At 41.7% G+C, this 27,374-nt stretch overlaps 1 protein-coding gene across 1 annotated transcript in view; it reads right to left on the bottom strand.

The window, feature by feature from the left end:
* Positions 1 to 5,235: 5,235 nt before the first annotated feature.
* The window catches only part of DDRGK1 (DDRGK domain containing 1), a 39,860-nt gene continuing 17,721 nt past the window's right edge, over positions 5,236 to 27,374 (bottom strand). Inside the window, exons 4-9 of the mRNA XM_074587206.1 lie at positions 26,586 to 26,687; positions 16,497 to 16,619; positions 14,266 to 14,304; positions 9,627 to 9,683; positions 8,182 to 8,230; positions 5,236 to 6,846 (exon numbers count right to left, since the gene is read on the bottom strand). Of these exons, the coding sequence (XP_074443307.1) occupies positions 6,674 to 6,846; positions 8,182 to 8,230; positions 9,627 to 9,683; positions 14,266 to 14,304; positions 16,497 to 16,619; positions 26,586 to 26,687 (543 nt within the window). The 3' untranslated portion in view covers positions 5,236 to 6,673. The remainder of the gene's footprint in view (positions 6,847 to 8,181; positions 8,231 to 9,626; positions 9,684 to 14,265; positions 14,305 to 16,496; positions 16,620 to 26,585; positions 26,688 to 27,374) is intronic.

The raw sequence follows: 27,374 nt of genomic DNA, 5'->3' as shown, positions 1-27,374 counted from the left end.
TTTCAGACCTCCTGCTCAGCAGGTACCCGCAGCTTCTCAGTCATATGTGCACGTGCATCTTCTACCATCTTCCACCATGCCCTCAAAACCTCTCTTGCAGAGTTCTTCAGCGTCCTATTTTCTCAAAACCTCATTAACGTTGTCTTCACTTCAATTCACAGCCTTCAGCTCCCACGCCATGGATCTTTTCTTCTACAAACTCTATAATTTGAGACCTGTTCAGTGTTAACATACAACCCGGAATCATACCTTTTGTTGGTTAGAAAATGATGGAAGCTCTTTGTTTATCAGGGACTCGGGGATATCCATTAGTCCCTGAAAACTTGTTGGACCTCTGGAAGGGTCAGTAAGACAATTGCACCTACATACAAGTACACATGCATTTAACATATGGGATATTTCCAGGTCACTCATATATAGGAGCTGCGAGACTACAGAAGTGACTGGCAGAGGTGACTTGTGCACTCAAACCATAAGGGTGGAGACGTTTCAGACTTCTTGTGCATGCATGGTCAGCTGTACAGGTGCCCTCACGCACAACAAGTTCAGTGCCTGGTTCTCCTAGAGACACCCATGAGTTTCCCTGCGTTTGGTGCCTCTGATCCTTCCATTCGAGCTAATGCACAAAAACAGCGCCTTGACCCACCTCCTGTTACTTTGTCTACCCCTCTCTGTCCCTGCAGTGCAGTATTAGAAGTTCTTACCTAAAGCCAAATCAAACATGCCTGGAATTGCTCCCCATACCAGCTCCCCCTCAGCCCCCCCCCAGGGCTCCGAGCACCTCCACCTCCTGCTCCTTAGGCCTTGGGGTATTCAGAAGTGGGGGTAACTGGGTTTCATCAGCTGGAAATGGCTGAGCAGGACTTTGGCTGAGGATATTGGAGGTATTGGATGGTTCCCCAAACCACCATGAGCTGCCAGTAAAGATCCTGGAGGGAAAGCCAAATGCAGGATGAATGCTGAAGAGATGTTTCTGCTGCAATGTGAATGCTGCCATCCAAGACCTGCACAAGATTCCACCTGTGGCGAGGACAGATCTGGTCATTCATAGGACTGATGAGTACATCATAACTTCACTCTCGAATCTCACAATTCTAGTTTCATATGTCCAGCTGCCCAGCAAAATCCACTGCCTTGAAAAAGACACATTCCTGCTGGACCCAACTAATAAGGCATCCGATTAGGTTTCTGGGCCAGATCCTCAGCTGAGCAGCCCTGAACACAGCCTAGCTGGCTTCCAAGTCGTCATCTGTCTCCAAAACTGACCCTTCTCTGGAGCTCCTCTTCTTAGGCGCTGGTTTTCTTTGCAGCCTCCCCTGTTGACAGGGCAGACCATGCCAGTCCTTCAATGATTTTGGGTGCAGTCATCAGAAGCTTGTTTGTCCTGATGTGATGTGCAAGCTCCCCACCTTTGAGAACATCAAGCAGCTGTGCAGGCACTTTCAGCAGATAAGCTGCATCGGGGCGGTGGGGGGGGTGGTTATTTGGCAACAGAAAGGGAGGCGCACATCTTGGACTCAAAAGGCAAATGAATTGTATTGCTGGTCAACAAGTAAATCTGGAGCTGTTCCTCTGTCTCACCACCAAACCAGCCTCCCCTGTAACGAGAAGCCTTCTGAAGGGTGAAGAAGGCAAAGATAAATCTGGACCGGGTGGGATGAAAAGGGCTGGGGCACCGCCGCTGTGGGGCCTTGTCCCAGGCCAGGTGAGGACCCTCCAGAAAACAGTTCCAAAAAGCCATTTAGCTGCTGCCACTCTGTGTTTCACCATGTAAACAGATAGGAATGACTTGTCCCCAGGGGCAGAAAATGTCACATTTGATGAGTACAGATGTAGCCAGAGAGATCATAAAATGTTCCTTTGTCTTTAAGGCAGGAAGGGGATTTTTTCCCCCCTCCTTTGTTTTACTTGACTTTCACTTTTTTCTTTTTTTTTTTTTTTTTTAATATCAGAGAAGATGAAAAGAATTAAGGTCCCATCCCTACAGTGCTGCGGGCACAATACTTCCCTGGATATCAGCTCTTCCGTGAGGATCCCTGCATCGAAGCCATGGCTTGATATTAATGCTCTGAATTCGCTTTTGGGGTTAAAAAAAAATACCTGTGAATCCAGAATGTGGCTGTTCCCGTGCAGAGGGGAATATTGGAATATCGCAGCTTTGTGATTCACTGCCATCTTGTGATATTTAACATTTTCCTAAAAGGATCAACACACAATATCAATTAAAGAAAAAAACCCAAACAGCAAAAAAAAACCCCAAATCTGTTCCTAGTATCCATAGTTACAGAGAAAAGCTGGAAACCATGAGTCTGCTGGGCTCTGAAACTCCTATCACAAACAAATAAAATTAAAACTTGTGACATTTGTTGCTTTTACATTTTTATGACCCGCAAACGCTTCACAATCAACTATGCTCTTTCATTGAGACGCCTGAAAAAGAAGCTGGAGTTTTCCTTGATTAGATCTCGCCTTCTATGATGTGAAGACAAGGTTTTCAATCTAATTTTTTTTTTTGGCCTTTGCCTTCGGGTGGAACAGCAAAATTAGGACAAGCTCGCTCAGATGAGCTGGTAATTACTATTATTATTCCTTCCATGTACAAGCGGAGTACCTGGGAGCTTTTGTACTAGTTCAGAGAGGAAAAACACGGTGATTAATGCTGCATAATGCATGGGCAAAGTTTAACAGAAAATAGGGATTTTTAAATTTATTTTTTTTTAAAAAGCCAAATAACAGGGGGTTGTTCCAGCTTTTTAAAACTGATAAAAGTAGACTGGGCAAAGCAGCAGGAAGCAAAACGTCAAAACCATCCCACCTTTAACAAAGGACGAAGGGGTGGCGGGAGTAGGTGTCCTTGCCCAAAGCTGCTTTTGAGGAGGGATTGGCATTCCGATCCTGCCTAAGCGAAGCGCCCCGGCGCAGCTCCGCCGAGCACCGCGCCAGCTCTGCCTCACGAGCGGCAAACAGCTGACCCTCGCTTGAGGAAATGTCCATCAGAAGCTTTGGTACACGTTTACATTTTTAAAATGGTAGATACTCCAAGAAATCCTTCGTTGAGGAGCTTTTGAATTTTTATGAAGCCAGAACACCCAAAATCTACAGCGCAGCCCAGTATTTTACTCTTTTACTGGTATTGTACTGCCCCGTTATTTTACCGCTGACTGCGCCAGACGTGACAGGAGGGACCACGCTGACACAGATGAAGGTGGTGGCGGCTGGGTTTTGTGCTTGACCCCGTAAAATTGTCCACAAGCACGCGGGGAGGATGGGTGCTCCGGGCGAGTCAGGCAAATCTCGTGTCGCCCAGCAGGATGGTGGTTCCCTGCGAAGGAGGGTCAGGGCCAGCTCTAAACATGGGGGAAGAAGGAGAGGACCCGACCCCAGGCGCTGGTGGACCGTTCCACCTCTCCACCACCATCCTGAGCCTCCACCCTCACCCAGGACGCTGGGGACACCTCCCATCTCAGCCATGGCCACCACACCTGGGGGTGTCCCCTAATTTAGTGCCAGCAGGAATAACAGCCTTTCCCTTAGGTGTCCCTGCTCATTGGATATACGAAATCTGAGTTATCATGTCATTTATGAATCCTGTCAGCGAAATACTTTTTGGGGCATGGCCCTTAATTTCTTCCCCCTCCACTTCCACGGAAAAAACACGAACACCGATTGAAGCAGCACCATAGGTTTGAATGGCTTCATTTATAAGCCATCCAAACAAATGTCCTGAAGTAACTGCATTCACCCTTTTAAACTGTCTTTTTGGACACCATAAGTGGATTCCCAGAAAATAGCATAATGCTCTTTAATAGAAAAAATCAGTTACAATTTAGTAGTGGTGGCTGCTCTCCTGGGGCACTGACCTGAAGGGGACGTGGAGGTCAGAGCACCAACACCCGTTTCTCCTTACCTCCTGCCGGCTCAGGCTCTACAGCGATCTAGGAAGCCTCACCAAGTGAGACAATTTCTTCAAGGCAGAGCACAGTTTCCTTCCCCGTAAGTTTTCTTAAGAGTTTGCAGCCCACAGGTGCTTTTTGTTACCTGTACTCTTTCCTCCTATATTTTTTGGCTGATACACGTGGCTGGCCTCTCGGTTCCCATGCAGCGAAGATTGCATAGCGCCCAAACCCAATCCGAGTGAAACGAGTTTTCCTGAACACTGATATGATGCAATTGGGTGCAAAGAACAGGACTGGAAACGGTGAAAGAGGATTAGGACAGGCAGACCAGCTGCTGGCACAGCTACACGGTCACATCTTATCCTGGCTGATGTTACAGCTACGGCTACAACACAGTCAAGCCGGATGACGTTAGCTCTTCCGAAGACCATTACCAGACCTGTGCTCCTGTTTCCATACAGTAACTCCACAACCTTAGGAACAGCATGGCCAGGGTCAGGTCCAAAATGCAATATTGGGAATCCCTAGTAGGGAATCGTGGGTAAAGGCAAGCATAGACCCCCAGACCCCAGCATTAGGTATGAGCCCAGTACTAGGAGGCACCCACAGGTTAAATCTAGTCTCCCACAATGACCGACAACCTGCAGAAATGTCTACCGAGCTTGTTTGGTGACCCATATCTCGCATGAAAGGGCCCAGTCTGGCTACCTTGCCTGCCTCACATGCTTCACTTGATATGGAAACACTCCTCCAGAGCTCCAGACAGCACCTTAGGCAAGTGGCACTTCTGAGGCACCTGTTATTCTTAGAGCCCTCTAATGGACCATGAATTTGGCTCATAATAAATACTTTGCTGTCACGTTCTTCTGCTTAGCACCTCCTCTAAACGGCAGCTTTCAGCCAGTCTTTCTGCGACCTGTCAGTGAATCACAAACAACCCTTTTGGCTTCGGCACAGCCCTGCGAAACTCCAAGAACGACATGGTTTGAATTACTGTGGTATTACCAGACAGGACTCTTGTCCGAGCTGACGGAGAGGCGTGTAAGAGGGGACTGCACACACGGTTCTCGGCAGGCAGCTGGCCCACGCTGAAGGGACAGGGCAGTTTTGCCGGTGCAGTTGTACTAGCAGAGCAGAAGCAAGCTTGCGCTGCACAGCTAATGTGGTGTTATTTGTTACATTCACAGAAATTGAGTGTACTTTGCAGTGTTTTCAGTGGATTTAATGGAATACCTCTGGTCTTTGTCTGACATTCCGGAGTCTATAGCATTCCTGGTTGGCTCCTTTATCTCATAAAATCCTTTTAACACATTGAAAAAAAATCTCTAATACAAATGTCTGCAATTCTTTCAATATTGTTTATTTTATTACAAGAATAGTTTAGGACAGAACAAAAAAAATCATGGCAAGATCAAATTTTGAATAATTAAGAGACTTTACGAGCCACAGATCTCAAGTAATGTCTCTGCTGGTTATTGCTGTGCACCACAGTGACGACGTACCCATCTTTCACGGCAACGTGTGGTGCTGTGCTGTAACTCAGCACTCCTGCAGAGTGTGCCGTTCAGCAGCAGTGCACAGAGTAAGAAGGAAATACGTTTCCTTCCGTTGTTTTATTGCTGTCTCATCTCACTGATAATGCAGCTTTTAGTCTACTCAAGTTATCCCTAAGTTTGGCAGAGACAAAACCAGCCCCTTTTGCCCTCCCCAATTACTGTGCACCCACATAGATTGTGCTAATTCTTCTTCCCGAAATCAACAAGTCATCAATTAGGCTATTAAAAAAATAAATATTCTTATGCAGGAAATATACTGACCCCTACAATTAATATATTAATAAGCATTTACTTGTAACATTAATTGCATGACTCATACTGCCTGAATTTTTTATTTAAAAAAACCCCAACCATCCAAAACACAAAGGCCATGGGGCAGGGGTGTCTGAGGCCTCCAGACACACTGAGCTGGCTCTTACTTCAAAGGATGAATCATCAGAATCTGGTTGGTATCAGCAGAATTGGCCTGCGCAATAAATGAGGCGAGGTAGCCTTTCCCTAGAGGTGTTTCTGTCTCTCGGCTACAGAAAAATAACGCAGCCTGGCTGCGAGCAAACTTTTTACGTTATATAAACCAAGCAAAACATACTTATATAGCAAAGGTTTTCTGAAATAACCTCTGGAAGTTCTCACAACATAGCAAGCACTCTTTCTAGAGTTTCAGTACGTATTTCAGTGAGAACAGAGACACACTGGCAGTATTTTCTTTTTACTGTATCCTTCCAGTGTTTGTACAGAAGACAAAATCTGTAAGCCTCACCCCTACACACCTATTATTCAGGACTGTACATGGCATTGCCACAAACTTATACAGTTCCATAAGTTCAGAGCAAGTCTGGAGAAACCCAAATACAATCAAAATCAAATGTATTTGATACAGACATCAGAATCTGGAAACAATAAAAAGTCTGGGTATAGTCACATGAGACTGACTGCCAAGATAAAGTAACCATGTAAAAATTCCTGGGGTATGGGTGCATCGGAGTGCCTTAACCCAAAGTTCTTGGCTAGCCTCTGTTGTACAATAGAATGTACTATTTTATACCAGCTCTAACAGGATCGAAAGCAAAACTTTTAATCAAGTCTTGCAGCTCTTGCTTAAAAAGAGCATCCTATCGTCAAGCACCGTGAACAGACTAGAGGGGTTCTTCTTTGTTTTTAATTATGTGGCTTATTCATTAAAAGGTTAAATTCCTGCTGTATTTTTCTAACGCCACAATTTCATGCCATGGTCAGAGCACCAGCTTGGCTCTCAGGCTGGAGGTTGATCAGGGAATTGCTTGCTTGGGCCAGCTCTGCGATGGATACTCGTCCTCTCTGTTTGATATACTGAGCCACGGCAGCCATCTCCTCTGGAGTGATGTAGATGAACTTTCCTCTGTCATCAATCACACCTACAGGGGGAAAGAAAGGACCTTGAAGTCAGCACTTTGGCTCCTCTCACTTCCCGACAGACATCAGTCACTTCTTTTGGAAGGGATGTTCAAACTGCTGAGGCTGCATTTCGTATCTAGGGCAGGCAGAACAACGTGCTAGCAGTCAGGCTTTTATCTCCTCTCTGCTGTTGGGACTTTGAACAGGGCTATGATGATAGCTGAGTGCCTTGGTAAGACTAATTTTGTTCAGCAAAGTAACAGGTTCCTTTCACTTTATGCAGCTAGCTGGTGGTACTTCAGCAGCTACATCAGGTATACAGTTTCGGTGCTGATGTTCTGGGCCCACGCAGCCGGTGGAGAAAGGCAGGGCAGCAAGAGGGCCCAGGAGGTGATTCAGAGACCCTGTGGGGCCCAGCTCAGCCATTCCAACTTACCCTCTAAAAGGGAATGAAGCTCAGTTTCCATATTCCAGTTGCTCCATCAAGAGCGAGAATAGACCTCTCTGTTCTTAACACACTACAGGATCAAATGCATGGCAGAGAGCCTCACTGGCATGCTTTTTAGGCGACGGAAACATCCACGACAGTACATATCCTTATGCTTTGATTCAGACCGCTTTTAGGTCACTCGAATGGGTATCCACACATACCCACCACGACAGTCATTTCCCAGACGTGACCACAGTATCAGGTCAGTAAATGTTTGCATTGGCACCTTCACCTACTTAGTCCATGGAAAGAAAAAGACTGCCCAGCAATAAAACAGACTTGTTCAGACAGGGAGCTCCCCATGTGCTCAGTCTCTGCTTACAGTCCAACTCTGATTGCGTGGGTACATGGCTAGGAACAAGCACTTCACTTACTACAGCATCGTAGAGTGCCCTGGGATGTTTGCTTCTCCCACAGTGTGCTGTACCCTGCTATTGGCTTTAGCCACAGCACCTTTAAAACAGACTTGCAAAGTACCCCAAAACATCCAAGCGATTCTTTCAAATTCAGATTTCAAAGACATCATTTGTGATGTCTTCTGGCTGCTCGGGAACTCCTAAAGGCCTTCAGCAGGGCTCAAACAACACTCAGGACCTTGTGCTGGTTCCTGAACTGCTGGGGCCATTCACCCCCACCTCTGTATAATGGATCATAGGAGCACTCACATCCTATAGTGCTTTAAACAGTAGTTTCATGCCAGCTGAAGCAGGGATAATAAAAATATCTATTTATCAAGTCCTACTAGGATCTTCTACAGTTTAAAACAAAAATTACACTGGAAGTCTCTCTCTACCATAATTAAGGCATTCTCTGCACCACCTATTCACCAGCTAAAATAAAGTCCCCTTTAAGTTTTGGCTGTCACCTGTTAGAGTGCCGTCTGCCATCAGGTCCTGGATTCTGTTAATTACATCCTGTTCAGAAGGGAAAAAGGAATAACAAACTGATCAAGAGGAAAGCAAAAAATATTTCACGTGTTCAGACAAACTACAGAGGGAGGCTTACATTTAATTCCTCAGTGCTAAAGACTTCAGCGAAGGATATACATCAGTATTTCCACACAGACAGACACAGTAAGCCTTTCGGTCTTAGAAGGATGAAGTCAGCTTCTGCATTTTGGGGTGTTCAAATAACTTCCCTATCCCCAAAAGAGACTTTAATCGCTACGTTAGCTGTTAGTTCTACGGAAGGGGGGTGGTTATACATATCTTCCCCGGAAAAGGCTGTACAGTGCCAATGCAACACGCAAGTTCCATGAAGTACACTGAGGTATGTCTACAAAAACCTGGCTACACATAATACATTCCAGAGCTTTTTATGTATTTTTTTTTTTCACGCTACATTTAAGAGGAAATCTCTTCTACCAATCCAAAGAACAACTTGCTGAATTTGTTGCTGGGTTAACCCTTAGTTACTCCAAGCATGCAGTTCCAGTACACCTTAAGCTAGTATCTAAGCCTTGGTTTCCAAAGTTCTGCCTCTCCCCCTTTCTTCTATTTACGTGACTGCAGAAGCAAATTATAGTTTAGATTTCAACCAGATAAATTCCCTTAACTGACCCACTGCATGCTTAAATGAAGTTCTGGTTTAAGAGGGAGGCAGGAGCACAGTAGCCTGGACTTACAGCAGTGTAAGTGACTGTGAAGGGGCACCCCAAGATCAGATTAGGTACAAAACAACAGAAAACAATGGTCACTTAGATATACATGTCAAGTGTGCTCAAATTAAAATAAACCAAGCCACAACTATTCTTCAGAGTCAAAACATAAAATGTTTAAAGAACAGAAAAAGGACAGATATCACACCATGAGCTCACTTTCACACGCTTATATAGGGCTGAGAGGGATAATGTTCCTAAGTACTGCACCCCTTAAATGTTCTAAAAACACACAAGCAATTGGAGGAAAACACCTCATCTATTGATTGTTTGCAAACATAACAATATTGCCCAATTATGTGGGCAGTGTCTGATTTTGCTACTAGCTCTGTTTTTGATTCCCAAGTATGCTGAACTGCTGTATTACTAGGATTTGCAAATACTACAGGACCCATTAACCAACAGGCAGCCATGCAAGAGGAAAACAGCACTTTTCACTGAAACAATCTTGTAAACCACAATCCTTCACTGGCTGGCTGGTACTTTGATGAATGGACACATTTTTAGGGCTGACTTTGCTGATCTTCACCAAAATCCAAGCATTTTCAGTAATGTTGAGATACTTGCATAGATGTTACCCTTATTTACCCACTTTCTCTCCTGTCCTTTTAAATTCATTGCTTGTACTTGCACCTCAAAAAGTTAGTACTTACCTGTGTTCTTAAACCGAAGTGTGAAGCCAAGTCCTCCAGCTGGATTACCTTTGTTTTCTACAGAAACAAAAGAGAGTTAAATGCAGCTGATGAATTAGAAGTTTAGCATATTTCTTGTCCTTTCAAATAAAAAAATGCATTTAATAGACAAAGTAGAACCTGTCATTCTGACTAACTTCTAGTAAGCACTTTTCTCTGACAAAAAACTCTACCTTAAGTTACTTAAACCACTTGCTCTGTGGAAAGACTAATGCTCTGACCCACTTAGGTGAAGACTCAAATACATTTGCCAGTGTTCATCCTGAACCTTTTCTTACGTTAGGAGGACAGGATGAGCACGAGCACAATAAACAGCCATGGCTTGGTTTTCCCTGCCACCTGAGTTTCTCAACTGCTACCTTTAATATCCAGTATGCTTTAGCAAGATCTCTTTTTGTTTGAGAGATGTTTCAAAGTACATTTTGAAACGATCACTAGTATATATCAGCGCACACGTAAAAATCCAGACAAGGCTGGCAGCATTAAGTGCTTTAGTCTGTTTTACTAATGTCATGTGTATTAATGCCATAATAATCTTCCTAAGCAAGTGAACACCTGATTAAAATTGTCAGTGTTGGAAGCGTACTGCTAGCACACTCCTGTGCAGGCAGCACCATCACCTCTGAAAATAAAGGCAGAAGCAGAAACTGCAAATTTTCACTTTGCTTTTGATAGAGAATCTTACTGCAGCCACTCTCAGTCAGGACGCAGTCACCACTGCTCACATCTGGCTTTATGCTTCTCTGTAGCTCCAGAGAATTACAGAGAAACACCTGGTGCACTTGTCTGGAGCTACTTGATTCCTGGTTTCTTATCTGAAAAAGTTTTAGCAACTCATCTGTTTAGATGTGGTAAGACGATGCACTGTTTTTAGGAGCTTGGAAAATATAACATTTTTGAAAACATTCTGGACTACATTTCTAAGAGCCATATGTGTACGGCCACAAGAGCTACATTGACATTATCAGATGCAGTACTTCAAATGATAAATGCATTTGATCCTGATCTTGAGAGTATACTGGAAGGACACCGAAGAAATAAAGAGGCTGAAAAAGATGAATCTTTTTCATTAATAAAATCAGACAAAAAAAAGCCAGACACAGACTTAGGAGTTGTGAAGTTTGATGCAGCCAAGCTAGAGAACTGAATACCATGGACTGAACGCATGGAATTGGAACCAGTCCATGGAATTCAGTTCTCAGAGCTGGGAACTGCCAAGATTCATCACATCTTCTTTTAAAAGCATGGGGGTGGGGGGTGCAAAGCCACACGAACAAGAAAAACAGGGTTTAAACCTTCATTTAAAGATATTCACACTCAATGACCATGTTTACTGGGAGCTTTTCAAGATAGGTCCTGCTGTGAATAAGATCCCAGAAGGTGGGGTGGAATTCGGATGCACTCCCCCCACGCTCTGAAATATAACGACATTGTGAGGTCCCAAGCCAGCAAAACACTTCACCACATGCTTCACGTTTTAGAGACAGGCTTAACTTTCATTGAGCAACATATACACATTTACGCTTTACTGAATTCGTTTAATTTTAGGTATGGTTCTGCTGCTGTCCTCAGCAAGGGATTAAAGAGAGCAAGAATTCCCAGGATTAAGGTGAGTAGGATTATTTTTTTTTTTATCTTGTAAGCATCATTCTTCTTAAAGAAAAAACAAGAAGGGGTAAAGCCTCTGAGTCCTTTGCTATCCCTTTCAAATGTAGTTTGCTGTTTCAATTCACTGTCTGTAATTCAGATGCATTCAACGATACACTGTCAAGCCAGGTGAGAACAGTGTGATGGACAAAGTGCAGTCTCCTATTTTCCTTGGGCCAACAGAGCTAGTGCTCCACAGCAAGGGAACTGCTCAGCCACTCTTTAACCTCTGCCCACTTCATTATTAATATTTTTCTGAAGTGCTCAGAGAGCCCACAGAGCCGGTTTGTAAGGTGTGTTGTGCAGCTACAGCACTGCTAAGTAAAACCGTAAGGCTGCCATTAAGAACTGGTTATTCTGCTCCTCTGAGAGCAGAGCAGTCGAGTCTGTAACTTCAGGACTGGCCACTGTAAGAAACAAACACACAGGATGGCAACTGCAGCAGAGACAATGCCACAGCCTGAGCTGTAAAGTGGTGACGTTGCAGCAGATGGGTTAAACTGGTTGCGGGGCTACTATGAAACCCCCAAAGGAAGGGGGTGCTCAGCTTTCAGAAAAGCAGAACTGGGGGGCATCAATCCTTTTGCTGCCTTTAAGGAAAGTCCCATTTAAAACAATCCCACATGGCAGACTGGAGAAAAGAGGCTGCATTTTATTTCAAACACCCTTAGGAAGGAAGCAAGCATGGGGTGAGCTACGTCCAGCCAGTTATACCAGTAAAATAATTTATTAACAGAAGAGCTAAATTTTTTTTTTTTAAATGCCAATTGCTCTTTTAATTTACACATTCTTCAGACAACTACTAGCAGCTTAGCACTACCTCTTGATATAAGTCAACAGTTTCTGTGAATAGAACAGAAGATGAGGGCAATACATAAGTTATATATTAAGCATACTTTCAAGATTAAAAAACCAAACCTCTAAAACTTGTAAAAGAAAGCAATGCTCCAGTTCTGCAACTCATCTCTACATAGGAAATCAGGTGTTAAAGCACTTCCGAATTAGGTTTTCAGCCTGTGCTTAATTTCTCTGACGTCAAGTAGAAGTGACTAATATAAAACTATACATATGTGCTTAAACACTGAACTGAGAGTTTGTGACTAATATGTTCCATCCATCACAACCACCAGGGCAATGTGCAGAATCAGACCCCACTGTGTTATCCCTTGGAAACCCTCCCAATTTTAGTGGAAGATCCCAAGGGACATTGAAATATCCTACTGCTCCACCTACTGTTATCCTAGGGCAGCTTGTTTATCAATAAAGAACAGCACATTTTCCTTAATCCACAGCTTGGCAGCATCTTGAAAGCATTATATGTGAATGGGTGAACTGGGATCACACCGTAGCATGTAGTCCATTTCCACAGTTAGTAACTGAAGCAGAGGGTGGTCTTAACAGACACGGCCATTTCAAAGTTCCCCTCCCTTTCAAAGGAATCTCTCCAGCTTCTGTGGAATACAGAATACTGAAATTGCTGCACGGCTGCAAAACGAAATGTGCCATCTGAAGGCTCATTGTCACTCCGTGGTTTTACTTAGGCTCTTTAAACATGTTACCTATAGCTTTTCCAATCTATTCTCAGCTGCCCCATCTGCTTTTGGTGCTGCTTCTGATCAAAGCGGACTGGCTTATGCTGTGGGCTTGGTTACTGAACAGGGGCTATTTTCATTTGGGCTGCAGCAACGAAGGCAAGTCCTAACTCCAAGTGCTACTAGCTTAGACATTTCCAAATTACCCCAAGATCATGTTGATCAGAAAGCACTTGAGATGCAAACCTAGCAGCTTCTCTCTCATCTGTGGCCTGACAGCAATGGGATACACCACTAAAAGTGCCAGTGACTCAGGAGGGAGAGAGCAGCACAGCAAAAGCTGCTTGCACTGTAGCTTTGCAGGGACTCTAGAATGATCCAGCCATTGTTCAGACTTGCACAGCAATCGCTCAAATTAATTTCTTGAGCAAAGTTTCCTATGAGACAAATCTGCTTGTAATTCCAGGGTTTTGCTGGGGTAATGGACATGCAAAACTGGCCCAGGGTGTGAGATTCTGAATTAACAAAGTGATTAGGACTTCACAAAGTATACAAGTGATTTGCTTACTAATGAAGCCTTTCACATACATGCCATACGTTGTCAGATAAGAGTCCAGTTTCCAGTAAAGGAAGAAAGGGATTCATTAGGACAAAAGATTTGCATAACATTGGCAGAGTAAGAGTAGGAAAATGCATTTGGCCTTTGATATACCAATAGTGGAGAAAGAAGCATTTGTCTTTACAGATCAAAAGTGGAAATCCTCATGAACACACCACAGGTTTTAAATAACCAGCCATAAAATATGATGAAAGGGAGGCTAACAAGTGATCTTCTCATTAAATATTCCTTCCAAACATTAAGACAGCATTGCAAATTACATGGATAAAAACAAGAAATCACATGAAAAGTTGGATTGACCTTTACAATGCCAGCATTGCAGACACAAACACATCCTGCATGGCAGGCCACATGCTGGTACGGCAATTCTCATTCATGCTAAGACAAGATGTAGAGACTGTTTTCTAAATCAGTAGCTGCTGTTCACAAACAAAAAGCCTGGATGTCCCAAGTCCCAGTCAACAGCAAACATTGCTGCTCATAAACTCTGAGTGTGATCCACAAGGTGCAGAGTTTGTAACGCCTGTCCCTATGAGAGAAGGTTAAGAGCTACAATCCTGCCCCAAAAAGCCAGGTCACAGCTATAACTGCAAATGGTTTTAACAATGATGACATGCTCATGCATGGTTAAGTAAATAATGCAGACTATATCTAAGGTATCACTTTTGTTACTTGTTGAATATTTAAGTAAATCAAAGAGGAAGTAAAAATTTCCCTTCTTTCTGCAACTTGTCTCTTTGAAAAAGGTATTTTAAACAATCTAACAAGTATGGAAGGAGGAGAAAGACCAATGGTAGCTTACCTTAATGTATTCGAGAAATTCCATTAGAAAGCTGCGAGACTGGATACAGCAAGGAAAACAATTGTTATTTTAAACACATGAATATTAAATGCATTGCAAACTTGCTGACTACAAATATTATAAAAGTGTTTAGCTTGCATAATTCTGAAGTTTTAAACACACGCACACACCCCCCAAAGGAGATTTTTGAACTGGAAAAAAAAAAAAAGATGTAATCTTAGCTAGGAATTTATGATAGGTATTTTCTAAGACAGGATATGGCTAAAGTACAATCTGTGTTTAAGTGTCTTCTGAAAGAAAATCTTTGAATCTTTTATTCTTCACATCATACATACCTTGAAATAACCACATCTGTGTGCATTTGTGCATCATGAATTAAGTTACATATACACACCAAGGACATTTTGTACAGAGTGGTTCAGGAGACAGCTCATGCAGATGGTCAAGTGTAGCACACAGCTGCACAACACATGTGGAAGCTCAAGCCGTTTTCAAAGCTATGCACCTGAAATCCGGCATTTCAATATATGCGGCTCAATTTTCAAAGGCAATGCAAACAATGCGCATTTAAGTTAACAGGAGGATCAAGTTACTCTGCAACCCTGGAAATCAATCAACCATAATTAACTGCTTAGGTCTGGTCTCAGGACCTTAATTTTCATCATGAGTTTCAACATGCTAGCCTCAACAACACAATGTAGACTCAGCTATTGTAAAAGGATACTAAAACACTTCAATACATTATCCACCACAAGGCAGAAGGGTGGCTTGCCATTTCTGTAAGGCTGGTGTCCCCAAATAACTAAGTACCTGTGATTGCTTCTGAAGATGACTTTCAAATCACCTACCATTATAGTACTATCTCCCCATCCCTACCAAAGATATCTCATACCGCGACCCAGGCATCATCAACTGCCTGCCAGCTCTTCTGAGTGAGGAACACCCTCTCTGTTCCCACATATAGAAACATTAACTTCTCCTTGACAGGCAGCTGTAGGAACACAGACGACAAACACATTCTAGCTTTAAAAGGAGCCTAAAGTAGAACAATTTAATATTTTTGCTAAAATCTGATCTTCTAACAGGACGGGCGCACATTTTTGAAAGGACTTTCAACAGACTATGCATTTTGCTGTTCTCTGCATCTTAGGAAATTCCCCATCACCAGATACAGCTTCTCTTGGTGTTAATCCCAGAACGATGGAGGAATTTCTCTTAAAGAAAGGGGGTCCATAGTGAGAACTTGTAACTAATGTCAGGCAGTATTAACTCATTACAAGCTCCTCAGCCCAAAGCCACTCTCAGGCACACTAAGGGCAAATCCATTCAATTCATCAGGGTTACTTTAGCAGAGAGGCAAATGCATGCATGGCCCTGAAAAAAAAGTACTTATGAAATGCACTGGACAGCTCAAATTTGGCAGCTACAATCCAAGAGCAATTTCAGCATTTGATAGCAATTAGAGTTAGCCTAACAGGTTTTCACAGCAGACAGAATAAGAACACCGCGTCCCACAACAGTGGAACTTTTTCAAGTTTGCTGTGGTATCATGTCAAGTATCACATTTCAACCACCATCCCCAGCAGCGCGTCTGCAGGCAGCTGCAGGAGGAGCATGCTAGAATGTTATGCAGAGTTTGAAATACTATCAACATAGCAATCATTTGTGACATTGAATGCACAGTTTTCCAGCGTACAACCCACAAGCATCTAGGTTGTCTCCTGTGAATACTCCTAAAATAAGTCTTTTAAGACAAGAGCTTGGCTTTTCGTTTGATTTCACAGCAGCTCCATTGGTTTAGAAAATAAAACCAAACCCAAACAATTCCTCCCAAGATACGTGAGCATTACCAACCTCCATATTTAGCCTTGCTTTCATTTGCCCCACTGTATATAGGTTGGGCAGAGCTGACGACAGTAAAAGAGTATCTGACTTCCAGGATGAGTTTTATTTCAGTCCTTACATTAAGGGAGGACAGAACTCATTTCTAGTGATACGCATTTGCCTTACTACTCTAAACTAATTTGTACGAGTCTGGAATTAGGGACTGCAGCATTCCCCAGGAAATACTCCAGGTTAACATGTGCCATATACACAATTTAGCTTTTACAAGCAAAAACACTTGGCTGACTCCTAATTTCAAGTTCATTTTACACGAGACAGAATGTAGTAAGGGTGACCCAAGCCTAACAAAGATAAAGGAAACTGCATTAACAGCCTCACATACATACCTCTTCCTCTGTCATTGATTCTTCAACCCCTTCCTCTTCAACTACAAAGCTCTCCTTCAGCTTCAGGTACTCTTCATACTCCCTCTTCTCCTCTTCTTCCTTTGCCTTCCTTTTTTCCTCTTCCTGGACAGAAAAGATGACAAGTGGTCAGTTTGCTCCTCCCCAAATCAGATTTAGTTTTAAGTAGCATCTTCTTTATCTGCAGTCTGGTTTTACTAGGACAGAGAGCAGATAAAAAGTTTCTAAAATGAGTCTAAGTTCTCTGATGATGGTATCATTTATTTCACAAGCCACTCTTAATGTAGTAACCATCTCGCATGGTAGTATAAGCTTGCACACAATACACCTAGGCTGGTTCTTAACAGATCTGACAAAGGGGAGAAAACCACTCTTATATAGCAACCTGCTTTCTTAATTTGCATGAATATGTTTCTTCTGGAGATCCCGTGACAGGAAGTCCCTGCCCCTAACTGTACTTTGATGCAATATCCACATTTTCAGTAGCTGGCCCCAATTCTGCTCTGACATGCACTAGTATAAATTAGGAGCTATCACAAAGAATATAGGAGTTACACTGGTGTCCATCTGTGTATAAGAAGCCGTCCCGTAAAAATTTCAAGTAAAATCTCTTTCTTATGACATATAAGCAAACTACGTCTATATGGAATGTAAAGAATAGTATAAAGCATTTTAGGCATAGGAAACAAGGTATGATTGTATTAAAAAAGGGTTTTATTTACACGTTTGATTGTTAACCATACATACAGGCTCTTTTTTTAGTTATTTGCAATAAAAATACTTTCAGTTCCCTACCCTGAAAGAAATGTTAAAGTCTTAAAAATAAACAAATAAAATAATGTCGACCCAGAAAACTCTAAGCCCAACATCAGTGAAATGGTGATGCATTCTAGGTAATGTAGAATAGTCACACATTCACACAGCAAAACTGTGATTAAAAGTTTTGGAATGTGATAGATTACTTAAAAAATGTTTCAAATTAGAAAAGGTTTTTACCCGTAGCTCATCAATTTGCAGCTTTCCATGATTTTCTTTTAAAATTTGTTTTGTTCTTCTACAAAACACTTTACACATGTAGCTTCACACAGAAGAAAAATGTTTCCTTACACAATGGTTTCTTCCAGAGAAATTTTTGTTCGTACAGCACCTGGTACAACGAGATTCCAATTTGACTGGCCTCTGGTTGCTATCACATTGCAAAGGCTTGATTAAAACTTAGAGAGATGAGTCCTTCAAATTTCAGTGACAATCTCTGGACATTCCTTTACTATTAACAAGGAATTGATCTCTCAAAGAACAATTATATTGATGTCTAAATGCTTGCCATCCTACATCTTTGACACTAATATGGTAATTACTTCCTTAAATGGCTGGAAAGCAAACACTTAATCCATTAAAACAGGAAGAGACAGGAACAGGTAATTAAGTATATTGAAAAGTGTCCATATTAAAAAATGTCCATATTAAAAAATGTCCATATGTAACGCCAAAATCAGCAAGATACCAGAAACAGGGATGGGAGGGTTGTCCTTCAATAAAAACCGAAAAGAAAGTGTATTTGCTCCCAACTGCGTTTAATCAAACTCCCAGAAAGTCATGAGAAGGAATGCTATCAACATACAAGTATAAGAAAAACAGGACTGAAACGATCTTACTGTATGTGCAAAATCAAAACCATTTTTTTAACTGCTATCTCATGAAAAACTACTGATCTGAGGAAGCTCTTGAGACAAAACAAGACCATTTTCTGGGTCATTCATCACCGTAATGATTATTAGCAAAAGTCCAACAGTAGATTTTTTTTCCTTATAAGCGCTACAGGTGCCAAGAACAACATAACCATATTTCATTTGGAAGTGACAGCAAATTTTCTTTTCTTGTAAGTGCATTAAATTTAATCTTGATCCTGGAAATACAAGAATAAGGTTCTTCCCCCGGTCTATTACAGAGGTGTAATTCAAAAGGATTTGAAATGAAGGAGAAAAAAAAAAATAAAAAAAAAATCACAAAACCTGAAAATTGCTTTGGGAAATTTCTAGACAGGTCTACCAAAAAAAAAAAAAAAAAAAAATTGGAAGACAGTGTCCCACTTACAACTGAGCAACAATAAATAGGAAGTATTTTCGTGTTTCTAGGAAGTCTAACAACAAATTGAACAAGTCTTCCTTACCTACTTGAAGAACAGTACCTTCGATTTTATTAAAGCATATGAGCACGTTACTAACAGTACTTCCATTTCCAACACATGCAGAAAAGCACCTCTGCTGTGTTTTTCTCAGCTGCTCTGAGTGCAAAGCACTCATCTACCAGTCCCTCTTTTGCGGTCTCTTTAAAAGCCAACATGAGTTTATTTTCCAGATCCTAAATTTTGATGCTGTGATCAACAGAGCATTTCCAGGTGGTCTGAGCCAGTGCTTTGGTAGATAAAGCGTGTCAGCCTCAGAGCCTCATGTTTCCTGGTAGTTGTAGCTTCCTCCATAGCACTAAGTATTTCCAGAAGCTTTTTCATCTAATAAATAAAAATCCCAGCCACTTCCTGCACAGTCTCACATGCTTTACTGCCTAAATTCACCTATGATTAAATCTGTAGAAAAAGAAAGATTTAGCCAAACTGTAAACTGGTTCAAAGCCAAGAGGAGAGATGTTTTTGCACAACTGCACTGGGAGAAGCAACCAGCAACAGCAGTGGAAGGTGAGCAGGGGGAACTCTGGCAAAATCAGGCTGTCTGTTAACACTTACTCTCTGCTATTTTTTTCACCATCATGCCAGCATTCTTCTTTCACGTGTCCAAGTCATGCAGCAGTACCATGGTAGGTGCAGGGTCAAATTTAGGCAGGTTGCATTCCCACAAAAACCAGTCTATCTGTACACATAACCCACACACGGAAACACTCTCAGCACCCCAGGGTCTACTAATGAAACAGAGACCAGTACTTGCTTCATGCAAGTCATACAGGGGGCACTCAGCTCAAATATAAATTTAAAAAAACCCATATCTTTGTCAGTCAGGTTTCTTGGCCTCTCCCCATCCTGATCTCATTAACTGCTGTGGAGTTAAGTGGTAAAGCATGCGGCTCAGAAAAGAGATAATAGCTGGGCCACCTCCCTTCAACAATGGGTGGGGTGGTGGGGAAATCCCAGCATCATGGAAATTTGCTAACTGCAGATGCTCACCTTCAGCTGCTTGCCTTTTTTTTTTTTTTTTTAAGTTTTTGAAGCAGGTTTGCTTCTCTCCTCACCCACCTAAATGCTACCCAAACAGGGGGCTTGCTACAGTGTAAACATTTCTTTTTGATCAGTTCACGCATGCGAAGCACAAACTCTCTCACCCTAATCATGTCTTTATTGGGAAAAAAATGAAAATAAAAAATTAATCACTCAAACCTTTCCTCTTTCTCTCCCTTTTCTGACAAAATGTTCACATTATTACTGATGGATTGAGTCTTCCATGACATGCCTGCTATGAGTCTCATGTGCCACCTTGCATAGCAGAGACCTACAAGCTTCCAGAACCCCATGAAGTCTGTGGATCTCCAGCACTCTGGCAGACATTTTCCAACACCCTTACCCCTTCCTATACTGAACCTGGTCAGCACTGACTTCCCACTGCACCCAGTCCCAGTCCTTCCACTGATCTCCAGGCTCCCTCCGTCTCGCCTGCCTGCTGAGGACCTGGATTTGCTGTGAGGCTCCTTTCAGATCATTACCTTCTGTTTGCCTCTTACCTTGATCACAATGATTATTTCCATGACATCAAAAATATTAATTGTGCCAACTGCGCAAGAGCCCAGCCTTCTATCAGGTGAAACCCATAGCAACTTAACTCTTTTACGCTTACAGCTGGAAGCAGGCCTTGACTCTTGGAGTCCTGGGATGCTGCTTGAGTAACTGCAGTGGCTGGCTGACAGATTACAGCCTTTGAAGGTTTATCCTGCATTACTATTTTCAGCAAAGGGTGAGGACCCTTACAACACTGTCCAGTGAGAAGATACTGAACTACTGTTTCTACTTTTCAATGCAGTAACCCATTTAAGGTGACACTGAGACTAAGCGATATTAACTCTATAGAGTAAGTAGCTTTTCTGAGAGCTTTGCCTAAGCAGCTCTCCCTGAGAGGAAACTGCTAGTTGTGTGCTGTGCCAACTCTCCTCCAAATCAGATAAAGATAAACTTGCTGACAAACAAATAATTCACAGGCAGCTTATTCAACTGCTAAGTGGAAGGGATCTCACTGCTAAGTGGAAGGTAGACCAAACACTGGACTCTCTTCAGCCTGATACCAGTTGATCCTTGTTTGTGGCTGTTTCCTTAACTCGCACAATGAAGAAAAGCATATTGGTTCCTATGCCAAATACTTTGAGGTTCATGGACCAAAGAAACCCTCCTTGCAGAACATTCAGTTTTCGTGCCATTCATGCAAGTTCTGCAGGAATTGGAAAGGGACTTTATAGTAAATAATTTCGCACAGAGCAGATGGACTTCTAGGATTCCTCCCCACTACTCCAATGTTTAGACACAAAATAAAAAAAATACCTTTAGAAAGACAGAATAAGTGTTCTTACCAGTTCTCATCCCCTCAAAATCAGAGTAGAATGAGTTCTCTGCAAGGTTTTCAACTTGTACTTTCTTATGAGAAATTAATTTTCAGGAAAGTATACACACTTGAAAGCTGACGCTTAAACTGAAACTACTTAGTAGTCTACATCAGCCTCCAGAAATGCACTGTTTATGTATGAATAGTGGCTATAAATGCCAAACAGATAATGAAAAGCTCTGCTGAGAAGCAATCAAATCTCGACGTTCACATAATCCTACACATAATAAAATAATTCAACAATCAACATTTTAAAACACGGTGCCTATTCTCACATGATCAAATATCAAACCAAAGAGACAAAACCTTAGAGTCTTATTTCTCAAAAGCTTTAACAGGACTCTTGGGATCACTAGCCGATCCTCTACTTCTACAGCTCTTAAGATCCAGACCATTTTTATTTACGAGCTTAAATGCAAAACTGAAAGCCTAAATGAAATGGCCCAAGTTTAGAAACTTTGGGTACTGCTGTGCTTGAGCAATACAGATCTCGTTTTAACGTAACAGTGAACAAACATCAGTCCCCACTCCTGCTGTGGCCTTTTGTTTCACAACAGTTAAAAGCTTGCTCATTGGAAGACTGGTAGTTTCTCTACGGTATCAAGCTATGTTTCCAGAGCAGCCCACTCTACAATGGATTTGCTGGCAACACACCCGGTTCAACACTGCATTTCAGTATAGAATAGTGATAGCTGTGAGCCCTGCATCTGCACGAGCAGCTTCCTTAGCATGGTGAAGCTATGCTGAGGGAGTAAAATCTACAAAAATCCCTGTGCACAGGGAAAAAAAAGAAAAAAGCTCTTGTGCAAGCAATCTGCAAGGCTTTGTATGAAGACACTGTTTTGCAACATCAGAGGAAGTTCGCTCTCATTGATAAGGTGGCAGTTGGTAAACCATCTCACCACTAAAAAACTCCAAGAGTGAAAGGGAAATCCCCAGGGTAAAGCAGAGCTGAAGCAAATGCCAATTATAAAGGAGCTTCATCACATGCATAGCCAATCAGGTCACCAGAACACTGGAAAGGAAACTTGAATTTAAAAATATATTATCTGGTTTGCAACACTGGAGCCAAAGGGCAACCACATTTTATTTATACGTGCATACAAATGCATTTAAATAGAACCAGGGGGTTATTTTTCTCAAGTATATGCAAGATTTTAGCCCCATAACTCCCTTGAAGTCAGAGTTCCCACTTGTAGTGCAGCACCGTGTAGAGTTGCCCAAAAGTAATTGGAGAGAGATATTAGTTTGCCTATAAAACAAAGTGGGTTTTTCATCTGACTCAAGAATTCATTATTTCCACTAGAGTCCAAATCTCAAACTACTTGAGCGGGGTGTGTGTGTGAAAGGGCTAACAGTCCCGGTAACTTTATCAAAGATCAACACTGGGGAATTTCTAGAAGACCTGCATGCTGAAACATGATTTTATATCCTCCTGATCTATTTGACTTCCCTCATCATCTGACTAACTTTTAGATGGTATTTAATGGCGCAGGAATCGCCCATTGCTGTTGACTAGGATTCAGCTATTAGTTTAAGGCTGTAGCTGCAACGCTGAAAGGAGACCCTCCTTTACGCAAAGCCAATCTCAACGTTCACAGAAGTCAGCACAATTTTGGTAGCATTTCTTGGGAGAGAGACTGAAAAAAAGGCGCAACTGAAATTTAGCCAACAAAGCTGACTGCGCTTGTTTGGAGACTTGCCACTGTCACTATACCTGCAAAAATACCCTGATGTACTGGAAAACAAAGGGGAAAAAAAGGCAGTTGACAACTGTAACATTCTTCAGACAAATTTTAGTGATAAACTTAAATTTCTTGTGCCTTATGGGATTATACAAACTACAGAAACATCAGTAATCAAACTGCCTCCAAAAATCATACAACCAGCTACCCTCTGGCTTTTATCTCATGACTATCAATCACTCCTTGAGCTACCTTTTATAATTTTGCCTTTCCATCTCCTAACTTATATGGCGGAATACTATTATCACATGTGTCGTCCACAAGGGCTTAGTTGTGATAAAACGTTACTTGTGGAAATGAAGAATCCTTTCCCTAGAGGAACATATAAATGACATTTTTTCCTATGTATTCTATAAAAACACAATAAATCCAATGATCCCTTTATCGCTTATTAGGGGCCTAGAAGAGAGAGGCAGTATCTTTTACATCACACAATCAGTCCGTAACAAGATTTGAAAGATAAGATGTTATGATCATAAAGACAGCCTATGCTTACATGCACAGTAATCAAGCATCTATTCATTAAATTCATTTCCCTTCCTATCACCCAGTCAAGACTAAAACACTGAAGTCTTGTTATTATCATGCTCCCTATAATACTGCTTTCTTTGCTGACAGAAGCAGGAACTCAAGCAACACAGCCTAAACATGTACCAGTCTTGAATTGTTCTGTTTCCTGTTAAAGACTCTGATGAAGACAGAGAATTAAAATTACTAAAAACCACTTGAGGATGAACATTAAATATTGTCAGACACATTTACTTCAATCCACACTCAAAACGTTCAGCTGTTACTGGATTATCAGCCTGTCTTAGACCCAAGCAAAAATATTATATTGAATACACTTTCCCCTTAGTAGCAGAGTAACATTCGTGATGTAGCCCAGTGCATTGGCTTGCTGCCCCGATACAGACTACTGGGAAAAACAAACAAACGAACCAATCAAGAAAAGGTTGAAATTAAAGAATCTAAGTGGCTAACGATTTATTGCCTAAAGTGAATAGCAAGCTAGATTCAGGCACCTGAGAAATTTTCCAAATTCTACTAAGTACTCCTTCAGACTGTTGAGCACAAAGTTTAAAAAATAAAATACCCCCCCCCCCCAAACCTTAGTTTATATTCCTCTTTTTTACTGAGCCCTGTAAAATGGAGATGGAAGTGTATTAGTGCAGCCTTTACTAGGGATACTGAACATTAAAGCAAAAAAAAAAAAAAAGGGGGGGGGTTTCCTCATTCGAACAAAAAAAGTTACTCAGCCCTAAATTGAACAGACATGGATTAAAAAAAATAAAGTTAAATATTTTAATAAGCACTTTCTGTGTGAAGAGACCTCTAGTTAGAATTTCACCCTTATTTTCCACTCAACTTTTCAACCATGCCTGACTGGTCTGGATTAGCCAGCTGCTCTGCGAAACCTGTAGGCAATCAACAGGATAAGATCTTTGTCCTGGGCTACAACTTCTTTTGAGCCGGTTGACCAAGCTCAACTGCAATTTGCTTAGCAATTCACCTGCCGTGCTGGCACCACTCTGGAAGGAATTGAAATTCTGTTCATTAGCCTCCTCTAAAGGAAGTGACATTTAAACACTGCTAGCGTCAGCAAGCGTGCCCTCCTAATTATCCCCAGACTACTGGAGCCACTTGGTTCATTACAACCAACTCTTCAGGATTTCAAGGATATTGAATTCCCAGAATCTTAGAAAAAAAATATTAGGTAACTGGGTGGAGACAAAACACTTAAAAGAAAACACCACTGGAGGAAAACTTCCATCTGAGTTATCTGTTATGCCAAGCTCCATGGCATGCAAGCATGGGCAATGGACATGTGCTTTAGAGGCAGCCAGAGCTTGTCTTACCTCTTTCCAAGCCGCAAATATGAGTGGGAGAAATTGGCAATGCTTAGGAGAAAAGCAGAGTGGTCAGAGGGACCACAAGGCAGAAGCTGGTGCTACTGAAGTGTGTGGGCAGGGGAAAAGCGGTAGACACAGATCCACAGGAAGCCAAGGCTGATAGCTCTGCTGTTGCAAAACAGCTTGGCTAAGCACAGGAGTGGCTTGGACTAGCTGAGATCAGTTATCCAGTCTCAGGGTTCATGTTTTGACCACTACCAGGTACTTCTAGATTTCTACACCTTTCTCAGAAGGTCAGCTATGGAATAACTGGTCTGGAAGTTTGTCCAAGTTGCTTTTACAAGTCTTGGACCATGCTACATATCCTGATGTTGTAGCACTGACATTCTTCTGATCCATTTAAGTTTCTGAAATTCAGGAGTCTTCTATTGGTGAAGAGGAAACAACAGAGAGTTCAGAAGATAAAGGTAAATGTACGTTCTACAAAAGACCTCAGGGACACAACCTGCATGTGTAATGTATGGGGAAAAAAAAAAATAATGTTTTAATTGCTTTATCTTGCCTTCATGCCCCCAACAGAGGACAGTAAAAGTTGTCTTTTCCTCTTTTTAAGTGTTATCAGCAACACAACCCGCTTACACAACCTGTGCTTAGGACAAATTAAAATAAATCTGCTCATTACAAACCAGAGACACAAATTTCCATGCACATTTAAGTATCCCAAAAAATTAACACAGAAAGCTGGGAGCTACGCTCCCCTGGGATGGCAATTATTAAGCACAGGATTGTGCAGAACACTTTGGTCCTTGCCTCCAGAAGCACACTGCAAAGCTACCACACAACTCGCTCAAGCACCAGAGAGCATGAAACGCATTCCTAGTTCTTAGCCAGTAGCACTGATGCCCAGAATACACAAAGCAGCCTTGAAATAAGTTTGCCTCCCTCACTGATGAAAGTATTCAACAAAAGCATTTCAATTACATGGTACCTGTTTTTCTGGGTCACTCCTGCTAACTCACACATTTGTATGCATAGTTTAGAAATTTTTAATTGTGAAGCACATGTAAATTTGTATAATTAGAATAAAATTGTATAATTTTACACAACAGTTGTAAAATCGGTTGATGATGTCTTTCACTTTCTGCCCTGCTGGTTACAGCTGTCAGGCAGGCAGCTTAAATAAGCATAATGGAACAGGGGCCCGGTGAAGTTATGAAATCTCCTTCCTTAAGAGACACTCAAAGCTGGGCTGGTCAAGGTCTTGAGCAACCTGCTCTAACTGGACATGGTTTGAGCAGGAGGATAGACCAGATGGTCTGCGGAGGTCCCTTTCAACCTACGTTATTCTATGATTCTGTGATAATCAAACTTTTCCTGTCAGACACCAAGCAAGCAACCCCCAGAATTTCTCTCGCTACTAGGTACAACTCCTTCCTTCATATACCTGCACTTAAATAGCTCCCAGACAAACTAACAGACGACTTTATCAGCTATTTTCGTCAACATAACAAATTGACCAAACAAGCTGTCACGATGGCATACAGCTGTAGCAGAGCCACTACCAGGAGACCGTGTTCCGTTTTGCCCTAGACTCAACCACCATGGGTGGGTGCTTGCTGCCACACGTGTATATTGATGTTTGGAGCAGTTTTCACTTCTGCCAAGCACTTAGGGGAACAAAGCTGGGATCTAAAATTGAAATAACTAAGTATTACTGTAATTCAAACAAAATGGGAGAAAAAAAAAACCCAAACAAATAAAAGATGTATGCAATAGTAATAAAAGCAAAAGGGAGTGCTGCTGATCACAGAACTTACATAGAAACAATCTCAAAGACAAACCTGGTTCAAAATTTCCACCTATAAATACAATTAATCCCACCTGTCGTTCTTCCTCGAGACGTATTCTCTCCTCTTCTTTCCGCCTTTCCTCCTCTCTTTTTGACTCAACTTTTTTCCGTTCTTCTCGTTCTGCTTCTTCGGCCTAAAAAAAAAAAACAAAAAAACCACCCAAATTATGCAAGACAAGCCTTACTCTTCCTGAATATACATTTTTTATTTCATATTGTGATACCACGGAGGGAGGTTCTTACTATGTTCCTACATGCATGTTCAGAAAGAAACAGTAAAGAGAATAATAATAAAAAAATATATTAAGAGAACAAGCAGAAGACATTCAAATGGAGGATTTCTGGCTTTGAATGTTTCAGAGAAAAAGACCTAACCGAGGAATTTATCTGTCTACATGGGAAAATAAAAATCAGCATGTTTTAAAATGAAACAAAAGATTCCTCACTCCACTAACCGATGCTTATCTAACTTCATTCAACTTTGCTCAAATTTTCCACAAAAAAGAAGCTAATTAAATAGAATGAATATGGAAAGTATGCTTTAACCATTTTGTCATTAAAGTGAGAAAAGGATTGTAATGGAAGTTTATATATAACATAATAATCAAGTTTCTTACCAATCACCCTATCTACAGGGCATACCAGTACAGTGTAAAGCAGAAATTGGATTTAAACCTCAGGTTACAACAAAATTCTCAAGATGGGATTTCACTGGCTTTGTTTGTACCCTTTACACATTAGAAATGTTAGTAGTTTCATAAACCTTGTCTTTTTGTAAAATGTGCGAAGCTCACCGTGCACTCTGGGCTCTGCTATGCAAA

Source organism: Larus michahellis, chromosome 5, assembly GCF_964199755.1.
Source record: "Larus michahellis chromosome 5, bLarMic1.1, whole genome shotgun sequence".
In the NCBI taxonomy this organism is placed as follows: Eukaryota; Metazoa; Chordata; class Aves; order Charadriiformes; family Laridae; genus Larus; species Larus michahellis.
The sequence above is the reverse complement of the archived record's forward strand: the minus strand, read 5'-3'. Positions and strand labels throughout refer to the sequence as shown.